The following is a 27,054-nucleotide window of genomic DNA, read 5'->3' as shown; positions in this document are numbered from 1 at the left end:
TCACACCACTGCCCTCCAGCCTGGGCGACAGGGCAAAACTCCATCTCAAAAACTAAAAAAAAAAGAGAACAGATTGGTAAACATTTCAAGTATTTTGTCCAGTAAAATATTTCAAATCCTAAATTAATGTTTCTACTAAAAAAAAAAAAAAAAAAAATACAAAAATTAGCTGGGTGTGGTGGCACACATCTGTAGTCCCAGCTACTCGGAAGGCCGAGGCAAGACAATTGCTTGAACCTGGGAGGCGGAGGTTGCAGTGAGCTGAGATGGCACCACTGCACTCTAGTCTGGGCAACAAGAGCAAAACTCCATCTCAAAAATAATAATAATAAAACTAAAAATGTATTCAGTGTAAGGTAATCGGTGTTATCATCATCTTTGTTATTGTCCTAATTTTCAACATTTTAGTTTTTAAAATTTTTAGTTGGCTTGGCTATCACTCTAACAAACTACAAATTATTTGAACATTAAAACTATATATTTTTATTTATGAATGTCCATCAAAGGCATTTTATATATAGCATATATAATTATATATTCAATATTTTATACATATACACATATACTGAATGAATAAAATCAAGAGAGAGAACATCTTCAGTTTCATTTTAAAAATTAAATTAATCCAGCAAAACTAGCTCATTATAAAACTATGCATTCTATAATTGCCAATTGACTTCTTAATGTTAAGCTTAGTGATCTGTAAGTACTATCTTTCTTAGTCTAAAATAGAAAACGAGATTAATTTGCTTTGTTTCAAAATAAAGATCAGTAGTTCTTCAAATGATACCTGTTAGAGATGCTTTGCTTAATTTAATTTTGATTAGATTATAGCATGTTAGGAAAATATTGCTCATAAACACATACAACACGGTAACTTTTTCCCAAAATCAATATATGGATTTCATTGCCATTTGAAATAAGATTTTAACTTTTTGATCAATATCAAAGTGTTTGAATATATACAGCCATTCACTATTATTTCATTAACCTGCTTTATTTTTGTTCATAGTACTTACTACTTCTGGACAGTTGGCCATATATTTGTTTGTTTGTTTGTTTGCTTATTTAGTTAACTGTCTTTCCTCACTAGAATATAAACTCCATGAGAGCAGGGACTTTTTCTGCTTTATTTATTGCTGCATCCCCAGCACCTAGAATAGCCTTGCATACAGGTACTAAATGAATATTTACTTAATGAATATATAAGTAGATAATGAAGATATAGAGACGTAATAACATCTATTTCAATGGACTAGAAGAATACTTAGTTATCTCTGGGTGTTGGAATAAGTAATTTTCAGTTTCTTTTTTTCCTTTTTGTCCTGTATTTTCTAAAAGGAACATTTATTACTTCTATAAAATTTTAAAATTCATAGTTTGAATCTAATTAGAATGGAAAAAAATAGTATCTGAATATAAGATAAATATATCCAGTGTCAAGGGGGTTTTCATATCTTATATTTTGACATAAACTTGAATTCCAGGTAATAGGCTAACTGGCAGTGTATGCCTATAAATACACATCTCTCACTTGACCTATGCTGTTGAAACAGTATTACAATTAAGATGTTAGCCAGACATTTCCCAAATTTACTACTAAACACAAAACATTTTTTTTCCAATAAAGTCTAGTAACACTTGCCCAGAATATAGGGGAATATTATTATATTCCCAGTAATAGGAAGCCAGTGAAGTTTTTCAAGGTGTGTGATACAGCCAGATTTAGGGGATAGATTTTACTGAAAACAAGAACACAAACCTGGAGGCAGAAAGCATAAGTAGAAAGTCAGTATAGTGGTCTCGTCAAGAGATAATGAGGGTCTAAAATAAACAGACTAGAGTTCGGGGTAGTAGAAATGGCAAGTGAATTGGAAACATTGAAATGGAACACTGGTAAGGAAATTCTCACAGTAATCCAAATGAGAGATGGTAGGAGAATCTTTCCCCAAAAGGACAGAATTTTATGACAGCCATAAGAATGGATTTGGAGAAGTGTTTCACTAATGCGTAAACCATTAAAAAATAAGGATCTGACTGACTTAAAATAATGTGATACATACTTCAAAAAAGGATAATTTAAATATGAAAGGATTAAGAGGTAGGCTTTTCAGAATATGATAAAATCTTTAAAGATTTTACAAAAGTGATCTTCTTTACCATCATACAGTGAAGGTTGGCATATTATGGAAAATGATAGAATAATTACATTATAATAAACAACTGAATATTTAAATCCTAGTTTTTTTTTCTTTCTTTTTTTTTTTTTTGAGAAGGAGTTTCACTCTCGGAGTGATCTTGGCTCACTGCAACCGCCGCCTCCAAGGTTCAAGCAATTCTCCTGCCTCAGCCTGAGTAGCTGGGACTACAGGAATGTGCCACAATGCCTGGCTAATTTTTGTATTTTTAGTAGAGACAGGGTTTCACCATGTTGGCCAGGATGGTCTCGATCTCCTGACCTCGTGATCCGCCTGCCTTGGCTTCCCAAAGTGCTGGGATTATAGGCGTGAGCCACTGTGTCCGGACTGAATTCTAGTTTTTAAAGAATTTACATATAGTTATACTTACAGTCTAAATGTTGTTAAATATAAGAAAAACTTATTTCCATAATGTTTCGTTTCATTACTCAATACAAAGACTGAATAAATCTTCTGTTTTCATTATTAACTATGGAATTTTATTTCAAGTTTTAAGTAGATTCACTGTAAGTTGTCTTTTTCTGGTACCAACTATTCTTGACCAACAAGGACCTAATTAACAGCCTCAGAGATTACTTAAGAAGAAAGTGTGCAGAATGAGAACAGTAGGTTAAGAAGACTTAATACTTAAGAAGAAAACAAGCCCATGAAGAATATGGAGAAGAAACAAAAGGATGATGCATATCATACACTAATTCACAAGGCAGTCCTTTCTTTCTTTCTTTTTTTTTTTTTTTGAGATGGAGTCTTGCTCTGTTACCCTGGCTGGAGTGCAGTGGCACGATCTGGGCTCACTGCAACCTCCGCCTCCCGGGTTTAAGCAATTCTTCTGCCTCAGCCTCCCAAGTGGCTGGGACTACAGGCAAGCGCCACCACGCCTGGCTTATTTTTGTATTTTTAATAGAGACAGGGTTTCACCATATTGGCCAGGCTGGTCTCAAAATCCTGACCTTATGATCTGCCTGCCTCAGCCTCCCAAAGTGCTGGGATTACAGGCATGAGCCACCACGTATGGCCAACCCTTTCTATTTTTTACTAAATGTATTTGTTGGTGACTTTACCTTTGCATTAAGCTGAAATCTCTCTCTGAAACATTCTGCCCCTGGTTCTAGCTACTGGAACTATATAGAATAAATCTTTAAAAATTTTTTTTAATATAATAACACTTTAGTGTACTAGAAACAGTCATTTTAATGATAGTTACAGTTTGGTTGGGTAACTAGTATGTGCTGAGATGAGCACTCAGAGAGGTTGGGTAATTGGTCCTATGCTATACCAAAGCGCATGTTCTTTTTGCTATGCTATGTTATATCCACTGTTTCTCTACATTTTCTCACCTTTAGACTAACATCCTCCTAACTCCTTAGCTCTAGCCTTGCTCTTCTCTAATTCCATCTCCATATTGCTGCCAGAGTAGTCTTTGTAAAACACAAATCTGATTATGTTATTCTTCCTGTTTAAATCCTTTCCGTGGGTTTCTAGTGTACTTAGGATAAACAAACCCCTTAACATGGTTTATAAGCTCTTCATGATGTGGCCTCTGCTAATCTTTCCAGTTTCATCTCTCACAACCACTTCCCCCAACCACTATGAACCTCACCTTTATCCCTCCAGCCCACATTCTAATATCCAGTTACATGAACTGTCTGTCAATTTATATAACATGACATTCTCCCTTTTGGTTTAGGAGCTTCATAAACGCTATTTTCTCTATGTGAAACACTATAGCCACTGCTTTCTCCACTTCTACACAGCTACCTTCACTTTTCCCCCAGGCCTCAGCTTAGAAGTCACTTCTTCCATGAAGTTCTCCTTGACCACTGAAGTCTAGGTTTGTTGTCCGTACTACATATTTTTATAGTATCCTCACTCAGTGCTAACACTACTTTTGAATACTACCTTAAGATTCTTCAAGTCTTCTTCAAGTGTCTAGATTCCTGCTACTAGCATAAAAATATCAGGCTAAACAAATACCACAGAGTACTACAGTATACCTGTGCAAAAAAGCTATAGCTATTACCTAAGTAAAATAAGATGGTTATTTTTTTCCCTTCAACCAAAAAAAGAAAATGAATTTTATACAAATTTAGTTTGAAGACTTCTCAAAGAGCTCTCAAATTGATTTAAAACTACTGGTAGGTGGCATTGGGAATTATACCTGATGTAAATGACAAGTTGATGGGTGCTGACGAGTTGATGGGTGCAGCACACCAACATGGCACATGTATACATATGTAACAAACCTTCACGTTGTGCACATGTACCCTAGAACTTAAAGTATAATTTTAAAAAAAGTTAAAAAAAAAAAAAAAAGAAAGAAAGAAACCCAACCTAAGAAGCAGAGAGAAAAAAATGTTAAAAAAAAAAAACTACCGGTAGGTGACATCCATTAAAAGGGCTCTGAACATTATAATCCTAGTCAAATTCCTACTTACTTTTATTGCTAACCTTACTATACTTGCCATAAGAAAGAAAAAGCAGCAATCCAATACAATATGCTTTCTAAAAGCTGCACACTCACTCACCCGAAACCCCACAATGAGAGTGATCGTACAGATGTCGTTGTTGAAGGGCAGACTTTTTGTAAATAACATGAGGGTGGCCATTTTCATAACTAAAATGCTTGGAATCCTCTGTGGTATTCTTTAAAGGTTCAATAAAATATTCTTCATCTTCTGTAGCAATAACACCATGCTAAAAGAAAAATAAACAAAGAACTTACCAAGGAGAATCATTTTAAATATTAGTTATCATTATTACCAAGAGCTAAAATAAATAGACACTTCTCCAAAGACAGGGTTAAAACACATGTTAATAAAAAAAAAAATAGCGAATTATCTGTACTCAGTAAAACATTATATAAATGTTCCTATTCTTTAAAAAGAACATTTAAATACCTCCATATGCTATGCACTGTACCCAGCATGTCACATACATGATTTCCTCCAATTTCACAATGACTCTGTGAGGTAACAGAGGTTTTATGTGAATACTAAAACTTATTTCAGTTCCACATTATGCATGTAATTATATCCTCTGTGTTTAGATATAGCTTTGTGATTGAGTTTTGGACAAAAAAATATGGGCAGAGGGTTATATAACACTTTCAGCCCGACCTCTGAATACCTCTGCAGTGGAATCTTCTACTCTCTTTCCTCACTGAATGAAGACAACTCCAAATACCTAGGGTAGGTAGAAACCAAAAAAGAAGGAACCTGGGTCCCTGCGTGACCTCTTAGAAAGCTGTCTGATGTAGACACAGACACACACAAGAAACAAACTTCTATTGTGATAAATCACTGACATTTTGAGGTTTATGTTGCATCAACTAATAAGTTGTTAATTAACACACATCCCATACATCCCCATTCTGCAGATGAAGTAACAGGCTCAGAAAACTTGACCAATATTACACAGAGGTAAGTGAAGGTACTGGAATTCAAAGTTCTGCCCTTACTTACAGTATTTTATCACCTTATCCCTATCTACTTAGCCAAGTGCTACTCAGTTTAGTTATCTCTCCTCTTTAAAAACCTTCTCTAGTCCAAATGGAGTAGCTTCACCCTTCACTGAGCTCCAATAGAGCTAATTCTCAGTATCACTTATTTTCAATTAATTCCACACTGCTTTGTTACATCTCAAGTCTTGAAGTCTTATTTAAAGTTGGTATAAGTTTTCAACTTCATGTTTTAGCTTCCCAATTAGATTATTTGCTTTTTAAGGCAAAGGGTTATGTCTCCTATTTCTTTGTATCAGTTACAACCACAGAAAATGTCCCACATGTAATAGGTATAAATAAAACTTTGTTGATGAAAAAGAATGAGATAGTAAAAGTTATCTGAAATAAGAATTTCCACCCTTGTCTAATAATGTTTTCCTAAGTACGGCACATGTGAGGACTGCTCTTAACCCAACTGATTTACCCTGTAACACCAGATAAAATAAAAACTCTCTGGGTGTATTTCCTCAGCTGGAAAAATGAAAGAGTTGGTCTAAATTAGTGGTTTTAAAACAGCACTCTGGGGAGCCCTAAGGGTTCCATGGAAGTGCCCTCAGGGGATTGCCCCAGACAACAAAGGGAGACCTACATGGCTTGGATTCCTGGGTTTAGGAATCAGTTGTGCTTTTATTAATCTATATATTAAGTTTCCACATAACATTTCATTTGAAAAGGAGTTTTGCTGCTTTAAAAGAAAGTTGAAAACCTCTAGTCCAGATAATCTCTAAGGTCCCTTTGAATTCTAAACCTCTATGATTCTGTTTAGGGAAATTCATGTTAAGTACCTTATGCTTGGAAGGAATGATAAGACATAATCAGAGTTGCTCTAATTTATAGATTAAGTTGGCAGTCACCTACATGAAATGAGCTGAGGAATGCAAACAAAAAAAGCAGCCCTGAGTCACGTCATATAATTTTCACCATTGTTTGCTTTAATTTAAGGAAAATAGTCCCTATATTAAATGCAAATACTAGCAAAAATAACATAATATGCCATTAACATATTCTATTACCTCAGGTAGATCAACAATGTGCTATAAAATGAACACAGTTCCTGCAGAATAGGGGGCAAGTATAAGTTTTGATAAGAGAGATATGTAGGAAGCAGGGTCTAGGCTACAGTCCAGAAAGGCTAGAGACTAAAGTCATGCTGGTCTGTGGGCACAAGAAAATTGAAAGTTACCAGACAAGAGACTTGATTTGCTGGGGAAAAATGAAGTCAGAAGCCTGGTAAGTAAACACAATCTCTAATTTCAAGAATGAAAAGACTCTGGAAGGACAATCCAGAGATTTTATATGTTAGGTACTTTGTAAAATGTTTATAACATTATCTCTTCTTAATAACTCTTTGACGTACCACTATCTGTTCCACTTTGTAGATGAGAAACTGAGATGGAGCAAAGTTAAACAATGAACTCATGTGACTGACTTTGGAGCCAGAACTCTTAACCACTATACTATAATTCTCTTATCCTCTAAGGGCTGTTTCTGTATTTATTTATTTTTTCACAAAATATGCTTTCACAAGTGCCTATCACAAGGCAGATACTATGCTACGTGGTAGGGATACAACAGTGAACCAAAGTTCCAGCTCTATCATGGTACTTACATTTTGGTGGGAGGAGCTAGAAAAAGCTAATTATGCTGGTGCGGTGGCTCATACCTGTAATCCCAGCACTTTGGGAGGCTGAGGCAGGTCAGTCACGAGGTCAGGAGTTTGAGACTAGCCTGACCAATGTGGTGAAACCCTGCTTCTACTAAAAATACAAAAATTAGCTGGGCGTGGTGGCGCATGCCTGTAATCTCAGCTACTCGGGAGGCTGAGGAAGGAGAATCGCTTGAACCTAGGAGGCAGAGGTTGCAGTGAGCTGAGATCACGCCACTGCACTCCAGAGCCTGGGCAACAGAGCAAGACTCTGTCTAAAAAAAAAAAATAAAATAAAAATTTTTAAAAAAGCTAATTGATTAAACAAATAAATGATGAAGCAGGTAGTAATAAACATTAAGAAGAGAGATAAAAGCAATCAAAAAGGACAGAGAATAATTAGAAGTGAGAGAATTATAGAAACTATATTGGATAGTTGCAACCATCCTCTCTAATAAGGTGGTATTTGAGCAGAAACCTGAATAAAATGAGGAAGCAAGCTAAACATATATCTTGGGAAAGAGCAGACCAGATACTGGCAACAGCAAATGCAAAAGCAATGAGGTAGGAGCATGCTTACAGTATTTCAGAAACAATCAGGAGCTACAGTGACTGAAAGGAGGGAAGGGGAGAGTGATTATGAGATTAAAAAGGGACTGAAAACCAGATGATGGAGGGCCTGAAGTTAGTGGGAGTACTAGAAATCTATGCATGCCTGACAAGAGCCCTGCTCTCACTTACCTCAGTATCCCCATTCACCTTTACACTATCTGCCTCAGGACCATCAGGGTTAATCTCACCATGTGTCCTCTTTCCTGGCAGTATAAATTCCTATGAGAAGCCCAAACCTCACCCTCTGGATTCTAATTCTCATATGATTACGTACATCATGTTTTCTGATCCCATCTCCTGCCTCTCCCGATTATTTGAAACACTTCTACTGTGTTCTCTCAAACTCAGAGTCAATCATCAATAAAATCTCCTCTATCCCCAGCTTCATCTGTGAATATTCACTTCATCTTGCTCTAACAAAAACCTGAAGCTCCCTAAATGATACTCCTTTCCTGTAGTCCTCTGGAACAGTGGCTGCTTTCTCTTCTACATGCCTCCTATTGGACCTGAAGGTAGCGTCAGATGTTCTTGCAACTCACTGTCATTTCCAAACAATTCTTTCTCCCTTCTCAACAAACAAACACCAGCATTGAACCTCGTGCCATGATCTTCTCCCTCCTTTCCCAGTTGCATTTATCTATTGATCCCAAGTCAGTCCTCTCATTCCTTAAAAATAACAGATTCTGGATTACTGTCATTCTCTGCAACATCATTCCTGAAATAGTTGTTGATTTCAATATCTTCTTATATCACAGATTCTTAAAATACATGTATGTGCATGTGCATATATTCTGAATCCCTTTGGAAGTCTAAGGGTGAAAACTAAGGACTCCTCCTCAGAATATTTTAAATGCAGAAAAAATATATAGGAAATATATATATTTACTAAATAAAACCAATTTAGTAAAATAGTTATCAAAATATTTTTTAAAAAGAATACACATAACTTGCATAACACTTTAAATAAGATCTTCAGTGGCTCTAATAACTTCCATAATTTCACAACAGTGATGAATAAAAATATTTTGAAAAGAATGCAAAAACTGTAACGATATGAAAATATCTGTGGTTTCTGTTGGAGGCAAAGTCACATGTACTGCTATCATCCCATATGGTCACCATATAATCCCATCCATGGACCTAGTTTAAAAACTAATGACATAGATGGTCTCTTCATTCCCTGTCCTCTCAATTCCTTGACTTCCTCTCCTTCAAATATCTTGTCCCTCACCTTACTTTTTACACCATGCCCATGGTCAAACCCTAGACTTTGAGCATTATCAATATTTGGAGCCTTCTATAATCTTGATTTCAAGTATCCCATTCTTCTATCTTTCTAAAACTGTCCCTCTAATATACCAACTCCAAGGGATAGTCCTTTTATCCTCATGAGGTCCCATAATCCATTGATCCTACCACATTTTCACTGTCCTTTACCCACCTCATGTCCTCACTTCCCTCATAACCCAGCTTCAATTCCACCTTCAATTCCCTCACCTCTTTCTCACTTCATGGAATCCAGCTGGCTAAACCACAACCTTGATAAGATTCAACTTTGCTGGGCCTGCACCTTTGCAGCTGCATTTAGCCAGAGGAAAATATACCAGAATGCTGACTGGTCTCACTTTAAATTCATTAATAATTTTAACTGTAACTGTAATGCTTCACAGAAATTGTATATTTATCAAGTTCATTCAGTAACCCATTCTCCTGGATAACTCTTTCATGTTTTCTCATCTCAACTTAATCCTCTAAAACCTTCATATTCCCCTCCGATAGACATTGCAAAACCTCCTACAAATTTCTACAATCACAAATACTCACATACCTGCATCTTATGTCCATAAAATCTATTTTTCCCTATTATTATGGATGAACTATCTATTCCCCTAGCTAAAGATAATTATTCTATTTGTGTGGAAAAGTCTATCATTTCTCACCTATCAAGAACTTCATTCCAGCATCTCGCACTCTACCTAATCATTCCCATCTTCAAACAAAACGAATCCTCCTGTGACCACACTTCTGCCTGCTACTAAAAATTTTTTTGCTTCTCCAGAAGTCCTAAAATAACGGTCTATATACTCCTTTTCTCTCCATTTTAAACCTACTCCAATCATGTCATTGCCTCTTCTCCAAACTCTTCTTCACTGAAACTGCTTTTGTCAAGGTCACCAATAACTTCCTCAATGATAAATTCAATGCAATTTGCAGTGCTACTCTTATTTGGACTCATCAGCAGCATTTTCCTCTTGAAATATTTCCTTCTGGCTGCCAGAACATTTTCCTGATATTCCTTCAACTTTATTACTCTGTTCTCTGTTGTTTCTTCTATGTCTCTCTGACCTCCCTGACCTCTTGGAATGCCCAAGGGCTCAGTCCTTAGACCTCTTCTTTATTCTACCTATGCTCCCTTCGAAGCAATTTCATATAATCTCTTGGCTTTAAATGGCATCTATATATTGATGACTCCCAAATTTATAACTTTCTAATTCATATCTCTCCTCTGAACTCCAGACTGACATATCCAATATCCTATACAACATCTCATGTTTAATACCTCCAACTGAATTCATGATATACATCCCCCTACCTACTCTTCAAACAGCTTTTTCATCTCAGTTGATTCCTGAGTCTTTCTCACCTTAATTGATGGCTGTTAGATTATGTTACTTGCTCAGGCCTCAAACTTGTAGTTATTATTGATTTTATTCTGCGTCCCCTAAAGTCTTTACATCTGGCTCCCAGTTTCCTTTCTGACCTCAACTTCCATTACTCCCCCTCACTTTCTCTTGGCTACAGCCATGTGGCCTCCATGCTGTTCCTCAAACACTCTGAGATCATGTCTTTGTACTTGAAAATTTCTACCTGAAAATCTTATCCCTCAGATGCCAGCATTTCCTTCCTCCTTTCCCTTAGGGTCTTTGCTCAATACTTTTTCCTCCTGAGCATTTATCACTACCCAATATATTATAGTTTTCTTATTGTGTGTATGCCCTACTAGAATGCAAGCTATATGATAATAGAGATTTTTATTTTTCACTATTGTAATCCTAGCACCTAGAACAGTGCTCATTATATGGAAGGTACTTATAAGTATTAGTGAAATGAATGAATAATGAAAAGGGGAGAATGACAACTGTGGACATGACTAAATGAACAGAAAGTCTAATGGGGTCATTGAGCTTTTCTAACTAGCTATATAGTCTTTATAATCTTCAGAGGGACTGAAGATAATCAGTTTTCATGAAATAAGAACAGAATGTAAGAAAATCCAAGAAAAAAGAGAAAGAACTTTTGAAAATTAGAAATATGACTGCTATAATTTTTTACTCAACCGAAGGAAAAGAAGATGAAATCAGGGAAATCTCATAGAACTTAGAACAAAAAAGAAAACAGTGGAAAAAGAGAAAACGATAAGAGAAGCAGAAAACCAATTCCAGAAAGACAGAACATGGAGGAAGAAAAAAATAAGAAGATAAAATTATTAAGAAAATTTTTTTTTAATTTCTCTAAGCTGAAGGAGGGTCTTTATTAAAAGCACCCATCAAATACCAAGCAGAAATTAGGAAAGAAAACCCATAGTTAGACATGTTATAAATCCCTGAAATAGGAAGGATAAAAGGAACATGCTTTCACTGAGGGAAATGTTTTTTTAACTAAAAAAAAATTTTAAAGAATAAAAGGACAAGAATCTGACTAGCAGCAGCCTTCTACCTGTGAATCAATGCTAACTTTTAAGACCTTTAAGTATTTTTCCTTTTTTAAAGCTATACAACCATATAAATAAATTTTATGCCCTATATATTCCTTTTCCCAGTACCACCATCCATCATTCTTAAGGAAGATTATTTTTTGAACCCAGAATTTCACATTCAGCTAAATTATCAGTCAAACATGAGGGCTGCACAAGGTCCCTTTCAAACAGACACAGACTCAGAAACTTTACTTCCCAGTTGCCTGTTCTGAGGTAATTATTTGAAGATATTCTCCAAAAAAACCAGGATGTAAACTCAGAAAGAGAAAGATGTAGAACTAATTTAGGAAAGAAGAAGCCCCAAAATGAGAGATGTTACAGAAACTAACATCAAGAAATTAGCCCAAGAAATTAATTAAATGGCTCCATGAAAAATGCCTCCAAAGAAGAATGGAATGTATTTCAAGCAGTAGATATAAGGACTAAGGAACTGGAAAATATTAAATCACTTGATAAAGAAACTATGCTTTTTTCTCAATGAGAAAAAGTAAAAGTAAATAGAAACTCCAGAAAAAAATAAATCCTGAGTAAGAAACCATGGTCCAAATACAAAGCAAATTAAAATATGACATTATATGAAACTGACAGACTATAATGTTAGGAATTTTGTCCTTTGAATGGTGCAAGAGTCCCAGCACTAAAACTATGGGTGAGAAGATAGGAGTAGAAAACACTAATGATCTCTGCATTAACAACTATTTTATATAGAATGACTAAAAACACAGAATTTATTAAAAGTGGTGGCCTTTGAAAAGTAGAATTAAAAAAAAAAAACACTTGTTTACATATTCCATTTGATTAAAAATGTAACATCCATAGGAGGTGGAGGTTGCAGCGAGCCAAGATCACGCTACTGCACTCCAGCCTGGGCAAGAGTTAGTAAGACCCTGTCTCAAAAAAAAAAAGTAACATTATACAGAATAAGAATGAAGGTAAAGTTTACTAAAACTGGTGTGTAAAAGTGTGAAATACCTGCTCACAAATTCCTTAGGAACTATCAAGGGAAAAAATAGTAACTTCAGTGGACAAACCTGGCAGATCACCCCTTAATCAAATAAGCAAACTTAGTTAACACAGACCATACAGTGTCAATAAGGGACGAAGTAAAACAGAAAGGTGTTAACAGAGGGAAAGAACAAGAGACAAAGTCTCAATAAGGATGAATAGGTGACATTTTGTCATCTCCTTCATTGTAGAAAAGGTTCCATTTTCAACTTTATTCTCACTTTTGAGTCATCAAAGAGCATGTTTCACAATTTCATAAAGTCACCTATATTAATGGCTCTGAAGTTACCTGTTTCCAGAATTGAATTCTTTTCTAAACTTCAGAGCTATATTTCTCAAATACCATTAGACATTTTTAACCTTTATTTATTCAGATTCCTCATATTTGCTATATCAAAGGCATTCTCTTCAAATTCCTCTCCAATCCAGCTCTCCTCTGACATTCGTTCTCAACTCATAACATTCATATATACTTTCATCCAAAAGAGATATCTCAGGCATCTTCAATTGCTTTCTCTCCTGTTTCTCACAACAAGTTCAATTCTATTTCAATTTTAAAAATATTATTAACTACCTACTATTCTCTGTCTTATTATATGTCAGGAAAGAAAAAATAGGATGCAAATATTTTAAATTTTGTCCCAAAATGTGGTTCAAATTCATTCTATCTTCTTTATTCTCAATGCCATAGTCTTTGAATAGGCCCTTATTGTCTCCTACATGTTCCAAATTATCTTCATATCTACAATCACTCTTCTCTCAAATCCTACAATGGAATTAGTTTTGTTTTTTTTTTCTAAATCTTGAATTTGCTCATTTCATCACCCTGTTAAAACTAGCAATGGCATAATTAATGTTAATGCCAAATGTAAACAACTTAGTCAATGACTAGGAATAGCATTTTTCTATGATAATTAATAGTGTGTCATTTTAACATATGAGACGTTTTAGAATACATTTTGGATCATTTTATTCAAAAAGATAAGTCTGTTTTATAGATAAAGTCCTAACACTGCTTATAGAGAAACTAGTAATGAGTGTACTCAATTTGTCTATAGAAATTAAACCTAAATCTTACAAGATAAGTAAATATTTTGGCTCATTTTACTTAACAGTGATAGAAAGCAGACAATTGGAGCACATTCCTATATACATCTACAGTGAAATGTTTTTCTCCATTGTGTAGTTCTTGATAGTCCTTTCAAACTTAAAACTTATTTAAACCCAACTCGAATTATAGTTATTTTATATTGAAACAGAGAATATGGGTATGTTATAATAAAAAAGAAAAACAGTTTCTGAAACTATTCCTTGAGCATCAAAATGTTTGTACCCTTTTCACAGACACAGCTTTAATGGAACATCTACATTAGCCTGAACAGGGTAAACACAGAAGAGAAAGCATGGAAATTTGCTTTGTTTTGCAATTATTACTATGTGCAACTTTGAACTATGTATTTACCATTAGACTAGAATGGATTCAAATGCCTAGGATAAACTCTGTAGTCTTGAACCCATTTTCTTTTCTTTTTTCTATTCTTTCTTTAAAATATATTTTTAGAAATGGGGGTCTCGCCATGTTGCCCAGGCTGGTCTTGATTTCCCAGCCTCAAGTAATCCGCCCATCACGGCCTCCTAAAACACTGGGATTACAGACATGAGCCACCTCACGCAGCCTAGAACCCAGTTTCTAAGTAAAGTAAGATTTATATCAATCTTCATATAAATACATAAAAAATTATCTCATAGACACTGGTATAAAAGATTCTACTTTGAGAACTCGTAACTATAAGTAGGTCGTAAGTAATTTTAAGATATGTTACCTACCAAAGAAAGATATTATAAAAAGAATGTCAGTGTCATGACTTCCTGCCATAATATACACATACATACAAATATACCCTAAAATTCTTCAAAAATGACTGAGTTTTGTTTATGCATAAAAGATATCTTATTTGAACAGAAAAACTTAAGTCAAAGGGAAACCTGAAGTTTTGTTCATTCCTCTTCTAATAATAGAGTTTTAAAAGCTGCCATTTGAAAAGTCAATACATTATTAAAAAGAAAATCAAAATCAAAGGCAGCAGAAATAGCAAAAAAAATGTAAACTATTACCTTCCTACTTAAACTACACATATATATATAATATATATATTTTTTAATCTGAGGAAAGACATTTATATTGCAAACTTATTTTCCCATCAGAAGTTTAAAATTGTAGCATCTACTTACCAACCCAACACAGTTGCTTAAAGCCACTTTAGTTGTACTACGTTGATCTTGCAAATATCCTGTGTAATGACAGTTGTCTAAAAAATCATGTTTCCACTGGGGTCCATCTTTCCCCCAATATTCTACTGTAAAATGTTTGGACACAAAATCTGTATTGAGAGTCAAGTTTAGATGAAAGTGCTTGCCATAGGCTGAAAGTTTAAAAAATAACTTAGATACTGCCTGCTGTGGATCAATAGGGTCCATACTCCGTCTTCTCCTTGAGTGTTTATCATTTTTCACAGTAAAGCTGAGAAATGCTCCATTTTGATCAACCCTTATTGGAATAGTTAGCTGGTACTGTTCAAGATAAGTCAGGAATTCCTCTTTGTAATCACAAGGCAGAGAATCCAGAAAAAAAAACACATGGAAGAAAAGAAAATTTAACAGAACAAAGAAGCAGCAATATAAACAACAACTATGTCAGTTAAAACTATGAATCGTTATATGTGAGGTATGTACAAAAAAAGTTATATTAAACAAAAATGAAAGAAAAGTTTAAAATCTGAAGGTTAAGTTGCAATTATTTTAATATTACTTGTGAAAGACTATTTTAATTTTTTAACTTTTAAAACATGGATCCTAAGAGCTAAATTCTGTAAGAAATATGAAAATTTTACATTGAAATAAAAAATAATGAAAAGCACACATATGTAAAAGAAAAGAGTTTAGCTCAGATAGAATCTGTTTTTGAAAGTTATCCAAAAAAGAATCTCTATAGCCTTGTAGAAATTATTATTTTTTAAGAAATCATCACACGGTGAAACCCCATCTCTACTAAAAACACAAAAAATTATCCGGGCGTGTGGCACACGCCTGTAGTCCCAGCTACTCTGGAGGCCGAGGCAGGAGAATCGCCTGAACCTGGGAGGCAGAGGTTGTAGTGAGCCAAGACTGCGCCACTGCACTCCAGCCTGGATGACAGAGTGAGACTCCGTCTCAAAAAAAAAAAAAAAAAAAAAAAATCGTCAGTAGGAATGTAGAATGCTGCAGCCACTTTGAAAAACAGCCTGACAATTCCTCAAAATTTTAAACATGGAGGTAATCATATGATCCAGCAATTCTCCTATCACGTATGTACACAATAGAAATGAAAATGCATATTCATATAAAAATTTAGATGTGAATACTCTTACCAGCATTATTCATCATACTCAAAAAGGGGAATTAAACCAAATTTCCATCAACTGATGAATAAACAAAATGTAGTATATACACACAATGGAATATTATTTTACAATAAAAAGGAATGCAGTACTGGTATATGCTATGACATGAATGAACCTTCATAACAACTGTCTTCATAATCAAAGTTCATTATCTAACATTTAAAACATTATGCTAAGTAAAACAGCAAGTCACAAAATGCCACATATCATTACATTTATATGAAATATCCAGAATAGGCAAATCTCTACGGACAGAAGGCTTAGAGGTTGCCTACAGCTGGGGGTGAAAGCTGGTTTGGAGAGAATTTGGGAGTGACCACTAAGAAGTACAGGCTTCTTTTTGGAGTGATGAAAATGTTCTAAAATTGATTATGGTGGCGATGACACTAGTGCCAAAAATTAAAATAAGATAAAATAAAATAAAATAGGTTACTGTGATGGTTGTACAATGCTGAAAATACTAAAAACCACTGAATTTATATACCTTAAATGGGTGAATTACATGGTATGTGTAGTAATATCTCAATAAAGCTATTTTAAAAACAGCTTGACTAAAATTTCAGATAACTTTTAGACATATTTTCCTCATTTAGATGTACTAAATATTATCCACCTACCTTCTTAGCCATACCTTCTTTCAGCTAGATTTACCACTAAGGGAAACCAAATGTCTGCTTATTTGCCTCAGTATCTACACATGGAGTTTACCCACTAATATAAACTCCCATAAAACCATAACCAAATGGTAAATAAATTAAAAGACAGTGTTTATTTCACTTCTTATAAATAGAGTTCATACTAAATGTCACGGCTTCATTGATTTACTCTGAGAGCCACACTTTTTAACACAGACTTCTAGACACACACATCAATCTGTAATAGTCTTGAAAATCTGGTTCATCGGCACCAAAAAATTATCTGTTACTATGTATTCATGGGAGGGAAATACAAAAGGTATGCCTTTCAATAATTCTATATGGACTGGACTGGTCCATGGAAAGCAAAATGACATTTACTCCTGGGCCTGCTTTATTAAGATCATTTCTATGATATAAGGCTCAATTCTATAGATTAAAATTATAAAGATTAGAACATGAAAAGCTGCACTTCTTACAGTTCTCACTCTTATACTCAGATTCTAGTCTTTAGATCAGAATTCTTAGGTTTGGAAAAGTATTTTTTCACCAAGGGTCCATATTAAAAGGGTCCTGTATCATAATTTATCTGGTTTCTTCTTCCACAGCATACATGTTTGGATTTTCTTGAACATGTCCTTGCCCAAAAGCTCTAGTCATGAACAAGCTTATTAAAGTTTAAGTTTCAGAAGAACAAGGCCTGGGGTCTATCATTTTCCAAGAAAGACCAGTCAACTCTAAAATCCACTGGATGTTAAATACTAGTAGGACAAGTCAAACGACGCATAGCCCTTAACATTTATGAAACGAGCACCGAATTGACACAGTGGGCCTCTATTCCTATCACTACATATCCCAAAAAAAACTATCCACCCAAACTAAATATGCAGAATCTTTTCTTGTCCAATTAATAGCAATATTTTGTGTCAGTTTCAAAAGCAAGAATCCTACCTTGAGAACTGTATGAAAGCCTGTGGTCACTATGAAATTCCGATGAAGCCATGATGAGGCTCAAAATCCAGGTCAACGTCTTCCACAAAATTTCCATAATTTAGAAAACTGGATGATTTTTGAGGGCTACCTATGTGCTAAAGAGTCAATACCATACCAAAATCGAAGCATAACAATTTTATTTCTTTAAAACTTCTTGTAAATTAGTTATTGGATGTTCCACTGTTTAAGAGGCACTTTTATCCAACATCCTGCACTTTCTTCTATATCTGGATTCATTTTCTCAATCCAAAATGAAAAAATAATGATGGTAAAAGTTTTCATAAGCAAAGCATTAGGCTGATTAGTTACTAAAGTATGGCCATTTTTTAACCTAGAAAAAAAAAAATTTAAGTTAACTGAAAATATCCAGAATGGAAAATCCAAGTCCTATATAGTACTGAACCCTCGCCAAAAGACGTAACTACAAAATAATATAGTTAAATTAGACCATTGTTATTCTTTATAGTCTAAATAAACATTCACAAGATCAGACACAGAATTAGAGACCTCAATGGTTATCAGCATAATGCCAGAGCTACTTAATAATCAAATAAGGAATCTAAAGAGAAATCATAATTCTTTTTTAAAAACTTTGAAGATAACAATGATGGGCAGTGAGTTAACTTCCTTTTGATAAAATAAAGTCAGCTGACTTCACTACCTCAGTTCATTATATGTAAGTGACAAACAATATGTGATCCCATTCCATAACATGCCTTTTAAACACACTCATATCCAGATATTGTGTTGCTTTATAAGGTACCTATCATTTTTTTTCTGACAAAGTAGATCTACAAATACAGTGACATTTAGCAGCCATCTGTGAACACTAAGACAGTATCAGAAACTAAACTTCTAAAAAGTTGAACTATATGTACTATAACCCTTGACTTTACTTGGAAGTCTTATGTGACTTACAAGGCAACTCATGAGTCAATTTCAACTCTCTGGAATGTAACTTAAAAGAAATTTTTAAAACTTCATTTCAAGTATTACAACAGATTTCAAGTCCTATCTCATGTACTTTACTTTCAACTAACAACCTCACTCAGAGTCTTCATTCACACTTGATACAGAATAGCAATTTGGCTGCCTGATTTCCCGGGATACAGCAGATCAGAAGAAGAAAATAACTAAGAGACTAAAAACTAGCCATAAACAGCAAAACTGTGACCCAAAAAAAGGATAAAAAACTAAAATGTTAGTTTTAGAACCCCAAAGTAATACAGTTTGGGGTAGAGGCAAATGGGTCTTACATAGTTTAACAGTTCCTATTGTATGTATAACTGTTATATAGCTCAATATCTGACATTCATAATACTATGCCTGAGTCCAAAATAAGAAGATAAATGCTTTTAATAAGATATGTTACTGTTAATAAGTTAGGAAAGTACACAAAAGATATTAGAAAGATTTTCATTCCAAATCCCTAATATATAAAATTTTCACATAATAAATACTTAATATATATTTGTTGGTTGAAAAAAATGGATGAGTAAAAGAATGAATAAATGAATTTAAATAAATGGTTAAAATAAAATCACTTTAGGCATATAAAAAGTATTTGTAGTTACCTGTAAAATTAACTTATGTGAAACACTTCATTCCCTGCGGTGCTAGAAATATTGGTATATACAACATATAAAACAACAACAGCCATTTAAAATTCCTTACATCTGTCTCTACAAGTTACTAAACTGCTAAGCCTTGGAAAGGCTAATTCATTAATCAACAAATATTGTCCCACTATGTTAAAAAGATGATGTTATAACAACATCAGAATACAGAAAAGGATTAAGGGAAACAGAAAAGATTAAGATTCAATCCTTGCCCTTGGGGAGCTCATAATCTAAACAACAAGGAAAAGTGTAAGGCAGACTGACGAATGCCATGATAAGGTTGTGCAAAGTTGTTGTGGGAGATCAGATGAGGGAGATGACTTCTGGGTCAGAGAAGAATTGATCAAGGAATGTTTACGGAAAAAGCAGCATTTCAGACAGATCCTGGAAGACGAATATAATTTTACAAATCAAATTGCTGGAGGTAATCATTACAAATAGAAGAAATGCATTCCACAAAGTCTAGATAACCAGAAAAAAAAAAAAAGGGAAATAGTAAACAATATTAGTAATAATAGCAATAGCAAATTTTGTTCCTGTGGGGGGGGGAAAAAAAAAAACAGGTAATAACCAGAAAGGTAGTTTAAGATTAGACCAAAAATAAAAAACTTTAAATATATATTGCTTCTTTTAATCTCCAAAACAATCTTGTGAAGTAAATATACTCTGTCCCTGTGGTAGAGTAGACTCTGATGAGCCCATAATAATAATCTGGCTTCCTCATATCCATTCCCTTGTTCCTCTCCTCTTAATTTGATTCTAACCAATAGAATATCTCAACTTTGAGAGGATATCACTTCATTATTACATACAAAAGATTCTGACTTCCATCCTGCCAGCCACATCTTTCCCTAATTGGTTCAGCTGAAGCAAGCTGTCATGTGGTGAGGCCCACAATGAAGAAACTGAGAGCAGCCTCTGATATCACTAACAAGGAACTAAGGCCCTGAGTCCAACAGTATGCAAGAAACTAAATCCTATTCAGTAATAGGTGAGCTTAGAAACAGGTTCTTCCCCAGTCAAGCCTTCTGTAAAGACCCTAGTCCTTGGCAACACTTTGTAGCCTCGTGAGATACACTAAAGCTGAGGACACAATCCCTAGATTCCTGACCCAGAGAAACTGTGTGATAATAAATGTGTATTGTTTTAACTCACTAAGTTTGTGGTAATTTGTTACACAGCAATTGATTACTAATAAAGCCACCAATTCATAAATAAAGAAGCTGAAGCTCACTGGTCAGATAGGTATAAAACAGTAGAGCCCAGATTCACACAAGGCTGTCTGATTCTAAACTCTAAATTCTTTGTATTACATCACACTTTCAGCTTAAGGCACTCAAATTTAAACAGTCAATAGCAGTTAATAACAACCAATGTCAAATAAGATTTTTTTTTTGTTTTTGAGATGGAGTCTCACTCTTGTTGCCCATGCTAGAGTGCAGTGGCACGATCTTGGCTCACTGCAACCTCCGCCTCCCAGGTTCAAGTGATTCTCCTGCCTCAGCCTCCTGAGTAGCTGGGATTATAGGTGCGTGCCACCGTGCCCAGCTGATTTTTTGTATTTTTTTTTTTTTAATAGAGATGGGGTTTCACCGTGTTAGCCAGGATGGTCTTACTCTCCTGACCTCCTGATCCGCTCGCCTTGGCCTCTCAAAGTGCTAGGATTACAGGCATGAGCTACTGTGCCCGGCCAAGATATTTATAAATGGTATTGTTTAGTTAATGTGAATAGTTTTTAACAACTTCACATACAGTCATTGTTTCTTCTCGAAATTACTTCTACACTAATTTAGGCAAGATAGCAGGTACTATATATCCTTTCTCAGGTAAAAAATTTTAGAGAGATTAAGTTATACCATTATTCAATAACAGCAATAAAAAGAATTCCATTATCTTGGTTTTCAACCTACTTAAATACAGATTCCATCCTCTAAACTTTCCCATGTAATATTAAAATTATAATTGTTGCCTCATGAACAACATTCATTCTCATTGTTTTAATTTTTTTAAATCACTGGAGTGTTTTGAGTAATAAAATCTGACATTAAATGAGTCCCTCATATAGTTTAGATTATAATCTTCCTTTAAAGAACATATACTTAACACATTTGAGTTAATTTTCTAGCAATGGAGATAGATTTGATTGAATCATTCATCCCTTTTCTCCTATTTTCTGGGTTTTGAAACTACTGAGAAACTTACAATACAGTTGACTGGATTTAGGGAGTAACTATTTTTCCCTCTTGAGAAATGTCCTGCTCTTTTTATAAATTGTTACAGTTTCATAACCTTCACTCTTACTTATTCTCCTGTAAATGCCCAAGTTAACTAAGCCAGTAGCATTGAGGAAAAAAAAGTAATACCTATTTGGCCAGAAGTAGACTACTGTATGATTTAAGGATTTGCAGTAAAAAAGGCATTGGTGCATAGTTGAAAAAGCAGGAGCTTTGAAGTTAAACAAACCAGTTATAGTCTTGGTTCCAACACTAGTTACAATAGCTGGCATGTGAGTTTCTTTTTCCTTTATCGCTCCCTTGCTCCCTCTTTTTTTTTTTTTTTTTTTTTTTTTTTTTTTTTTTTTTTTTCCTCCCTTTTCCCCCTTTTTTTTTTTTTTTTTTTTTTTTTTTTTTTTTTTTTTTTTTTTTTTGCCTCCAGTGCTCAGTTAAGAAACTTAACATTAAGTAAATTAGTCTAGATAGAATTAAACTAGAATTGGTCAGGCATGGTGGCTCATACCTATAATCCCAGCACTTTGGGAGGCTGAGACGGGCGGATCATCTGAGGTCAGGAGTTTGAGACCAGCCTGGCCCACATTTCAAAACCTTGAATATACTAAAAATACAAAATTAGCCAGGCGTGGTGGTGCGCACCTGTAATCCCAGTTAGTCAGGGGGCTGAGGCAAGAGAATCACCTGATCATGGGAAGTGGAGGCTGCAGTGAGCCAAGATGGCACCACTGCACTCTAGCCTGGGTGACAGAGTGAGGCTCCATCTCAAAAACAAAAAACAAAACAAAAAAAAGAATTTAACTAAAATCAACACAATTAACAAATCTAACGACTCTTAGTCCCCTACAAAATAAAAGTGAATGAGTTAATCCACTTTCTGACACCTGGTGGGGAGGTTAATCTGGACACCATAAATATGTAGAGCCTGTGACTTTTCCAGATATAGTTTACAAAGTTCAGACTAACATTAAAATACTAAAGAGTTGTCCAAAAATTACAATGCATTGACCTTTTAAATTGTATAGCAGAAACATCATTATGCTGTGGAAATCACAAAGGCTTTGAGTCCTGGCCTGACCCCCAGTTACTTAACCTCTCTGTATCTGCTTTCTCATCTATAAAACCATGATACTGATGTCTATCTCACAAAGACTTGTTAAGAGATTAGATTACATATGATGTAAAGTGTCTCTGTACTTCACTTTAAGCTAAATAATATTAGCCCTCCTTCATTATCTAACATCACTCTTCAAAGGCCTTCCTTCAAAAATAGTTTCATGTTCCTCTTTCCCTCAAAAATGTGAAATAAGTTAGATATGATGATGGAGTCAATCAACTAGTTATATTGCCTTTACAGCAAGGAGTAAAGAACTTCGGTCTTGATAATGATACTTATAACTACTTTAAATTTGAAAACAGAACCAAAACATCCATTTCACTTTGATTTCACGTATGCTTTTTTCCCTAACACAAATGCACCAGGCAGTAAAGTTAAGGGATCATTTACCTGCTTCCATGGATCAAAGCTACACTACCTAAGAAGAAAAAAGATCACACAACTTGCACTATAGTGATTTCCTCAGTAGTCTGCCCTGGTTGGAGGGTATTACTTGTCTTTTTTCCTCTATCATCTTTACTTCCCACTCAAGTGATCTAGGAGTAGCCAAGGTAATAATTTCCTCTTGTGAACTATTATTATGAAGCTAAAGAACATGCATAATGTTCTTCTCAACTTCTTTCATCCATCTTAACTCTGGTTATTTATTTAAGGCTGATTTGATCTCCATGGAAGAAACAACAATACCATGCTCATTTCAGGTATTTAATTTTTATATATGAAAATTAACTTCTTTCATTTTCCATGTATTCTCTCAACAAATATTTATTATCATCTACTGTATGCTAAGGACACAATTAGGCTCTAAGTATAAAGGTTTCCAGGTCATTTATAAAATTTGTGAGATTGGTTTCCAAGGAAAGGTGAAACTAAACACACAGATTACCCAAAACACATCTATCAAGAAAAGCAAATGAGCTAAAAGAAAAACACAATCCATGATTTATAAAACTCAAGCCCTAAATTACATGTAGTCTCACACTTTTTTCCAGATAGCAAGTAAATACACATTATCTGTATTATAAGTTTTTTCTCTTGAGGTTAGCTTGATAATCAACCATGTTTTTTGGCAGAAGCAAGAGAGCTATCCACCTCTTCCCCTCTTTTTCTCCCCACTACCCCCAACACATATTCCAAATATGCTGTCAACTAACTCTCAATATGGTAACTCCCTTCATTCACTCACTAAAGTCACGAACTTGATAAGATTTGGCATCAAGACCCATCCTAGTAACTACTAGTGGTTACTAAGGAAAGAAAGAGGAAGTGCTAAGAGCAGACCAGAGTAGGAATTAATCTTACAGGTACTGGAATCAGACATGAGGAATATTACAGTATTTTAAGTCATGAGGCTAGAAGTTTTTCTTCTTGGGAATCACAAAAATATTAAGACCACTACACAGATTTCATTTGCAGCCATTTGTGGCAAATGTTGTGGCAAATGAATGAATTTGACTTGTTTGAAATCAGCGTATTTGCCTCTAAATGCTATTCTTCAAAAATTCAAAACACTAATGATCACATTTAAGCACAAAATTAACATAAACTAGACTGCAGCTACCACTTTGCTGCAACACAAGAAAACAATTATCTCCAAAATTAATTTTCTTAATTTCTTTCAACTACACCAAGTTTGTGTTACATTTCTTTTCCTGTCATGAATTCTGAAAACTGTCATTCCCACATCTAAACATTTCAGTCTAATTAACAAAACTAGAAAAGAAAGAAAAAAGAACAGAAAATTAGTCCACGACATCTGAAAATAAAAAGAGTATGTTGAAAATCACACTCAAGTGTCTTTTTTAAAGTTCCAAGCAATGGTTCAGTTTCCCTTTTTCTCTCTGCTCTGCACACCCTCACCTCCCCCCGTCCCCACCATTCCACTTCGCCCAGACAGAGGGTAACAGTCTGAGCTGCCCTGGTTGAGTTGATCCTAAAGTTAACATTCAGCAGCCCATTTCCAGACAGCAGCGCTAAATCTATTTGGATAAAACGCGTGTGACCCAGACAGTTGGCATCTGGCCCAAACGCGTTGCACCGGCAGCTCAAATAAAAACAAGAGTAAGAAACTCACTCTCTTGTTCCCTCTCAGTGCGCTTTCTCAATCTCTCGCTCACTTTTCCTCTAGTACAAGGAAAGAAAGCATCAAAGACAGGAATTGTAGCACATATTATCAGAAAGAGGCTTTCCAATACCCCATTCTCGCACTCTCGCTCTCCCTCCTCAATCCCTGAACTTTGGTCCCATACACCATATATACAGACATACCCCGATAAACAAGGCTCCGGAGGGTTATGAGTCTAGCACGTCTCAAGTGGCCAAAAGTAAATCAAAAACACACGCTTCCATCTCTTTGATTAGCCTATTAAGAGCTTAACATGTCCTAGAGCATCGGGGCTACAGCTAGCACATTAATGCTACCCTCTGAGTCCAAGCATAAAATATGCACTTGTCTGAAGACTTACGACACTGACATGAAACTACAAAATGCAGAAGACTTTTCTTTAAGAAAACTGGAAATCAATTTAAAACACACACATCATTATTACCTTCCGGATTACTATTTGGTGATCAGTTAAAAGATTACAATAATCATAATCAAGTCCACTTCACAAAACATGTATGTATATTCATAAAATAAACGTATTTTTTGCATCATAAAATAATTGCAAGTCCCAGAATTCTACAACCCCCGACAAGTCTGGAGTTAAAAAGATATCTATTTGTAAAATGAGTTCAGTCAAGCTCACTCATTGCCATTTAAAAAAAAAAAGAAAAAAAAAAAAAGAAAAAGAAAAAAAACCAAAACACACACACAGAAAAAAAGTTTTCTAAGCGTTATTCGGAAGACAAGCAAAGCACAAGCTGTTGGTTTAAAAAAAAAAAAAAGCTTCATTGAATATTGTTAAGTCTTCCTTACCGTTTTCATCTTCAAATTCTGATAAAAAGTAAGTTTCAGACAATAGAGATTGCACTGGACGACTCACGTACTCCCTTCTCCTCTCTAACTTTTTTCAATTTTTTTTTTTTTTAATTTTTTGCCCCCCTTTGCAAAGCCACACCAGTCAGTTATTCTGCAGCCAGAATAAAACCCTATGGTCTGGCTAACCCGGGCTTTAGAGAACTGACTTTCCGATTTGGCAGAATAAGAGATGCCTTCAATACATCTAGGCTATCACTCTGAGATGCTGCCTTTGCAAACCCCCTTTCTCTCCCTCCCCACCCCCCAAAAAAGGAAAGGAAAAGAAAGAAAAGACGGGAAAAAAGACTTATTGGGGGTGGAAGTGGTGCCCTCTCTTCCTGGAAAGCTTAGTGCCTTTGCTATGCAAATAACATGTGCAGAGCATCAAAAGGTATCAGGAGAAAAGAAGACAAGAGGAGCAGGAAGGGCAGCAAAGTTTTGTTGAAGTAGCCCTAGATCTCACTACCGGCCCCCAGCCAACTTGAATTGCAGCAGGAGAAAATTTTGGCAGCTTTTCCTCGGAGGCAGAGCACTGACGTCAGTCTGCAGATGTGCCTGGGCTGCGTCGGGTGCGCATGTGTCCTGGGTCGTCACGTGGAGGGGGAGGGGAGGTAGAGGTACAATCGGGGTAACCAACTACCAGCCATTCAGAAGGGCTTAGACAATGTCAACTTTTCCACACTGTGAATGAGAGAAATTCTGGCCTCTCTAACCTCTCTCCTATCTCACTCCGCCTCTTTTCCTCCTCCTCCTCTAAACTCTCTTAGAAATTCTAGCCTGGTTTGCTATTAGTTGTTTCTTGGAAAAAGGAAGGGGGAGGGAGAAGGATGAATGACTTTAGATGGACTAATGTCACTGTTAAGATCTCTGGTGTCATTCTCTGTGTAATTTTATTTTTGAACTCCACACAATCAAAATGTTAAAACTTGCACGTAAACAGTGCCTCTGAGGAAACTTAAAGCTTAGATTCGTGGAGCAGGCAGACATCAAGCCTCAGTAGCTACAAGTGTACAAAATGCCTGTGTTTTATACATACTTCAGCAAGTAAGGTTAGCACCAAAAGGAAAAGTAAACTAAAGTAAACCAATACCAGCACATTTTCCATCTGATTATCGACTTCAGGTTATGTGGAGCTTTAAAAAAAAAAAAATGTAGGGGAGGAGGGAGCGGGGGAAGAAAGAAGCTTGCATTATTTCCAGATGAGGGTGAGACTGGATGGTGTTTTAAAGTGCAACCGGGAAAAGCCACAAGTGGAGTGTATTTTTTTAAAGTCAGTCCATTGAATGAAACTTCAATGATGCCCAAATGAAAATAAATCCGAAATAGGACCTCCCTCCCACCCCC

At 35.3% G+C, this 27,054-nt stretch overlaps 1 protein-coding gene across 1 annotated transcript in view; it reads right to left on the bottom strand.

Moving 5' to 3' along the window:
- ADAMTS6 (ADAM metallopeptidase with thrombospondin type 1 motif 6) overlaps positions 1-26,243 on the bottom strand; it is a 344,308-nt gene extending 318,065 nt beyond the window's left edge. Inside the window, exons 1-4 of the mRNA XM_017877113.1 lie at positions 25,669-26,243; positions 17,743-18,115; positions 14,949-15,313; positions 4,724-4,892 (exon numbers count right to left, since the gene is read on the bottom strand). Of these exons, the coding sequence (XP_017732602.1) occupies positions 4,724-4,892; positions 14,949-15,313; positions 17,743-17,839 (631 nt within the window). The 5' untranslated portion in view covers positions 17,840-18,115; positions 25,669-26,243. The remainder of the gene's footprint in view (positions 1-4,723; positions 4,893-14,948; positions 15,314-17,742; positions 18,116-25,668) is intronic.
- Positions 26,244-27,054: the final 811 nt, after the last annotated feature.

This window comes from Rhinopithecus bieti, unplaced genomic scaffold, assembly GCF_001698545.2.
Source record: "Rhinopithecus bieti isolate Rb0 unplaced genomic scaffold, ASM169854v2 scaffold_10181, whole genome shotgun sequence".
Lineage (NCBI taxonomy): Eukaryota > Metazoa > Chordata > Mammalia > Primates > Cercopithecidae > Rhinopithecus > Rhinopithecus bieti.
This window is presented reverse-complemented; position numbering and strand designations above follow the sequence as displayed.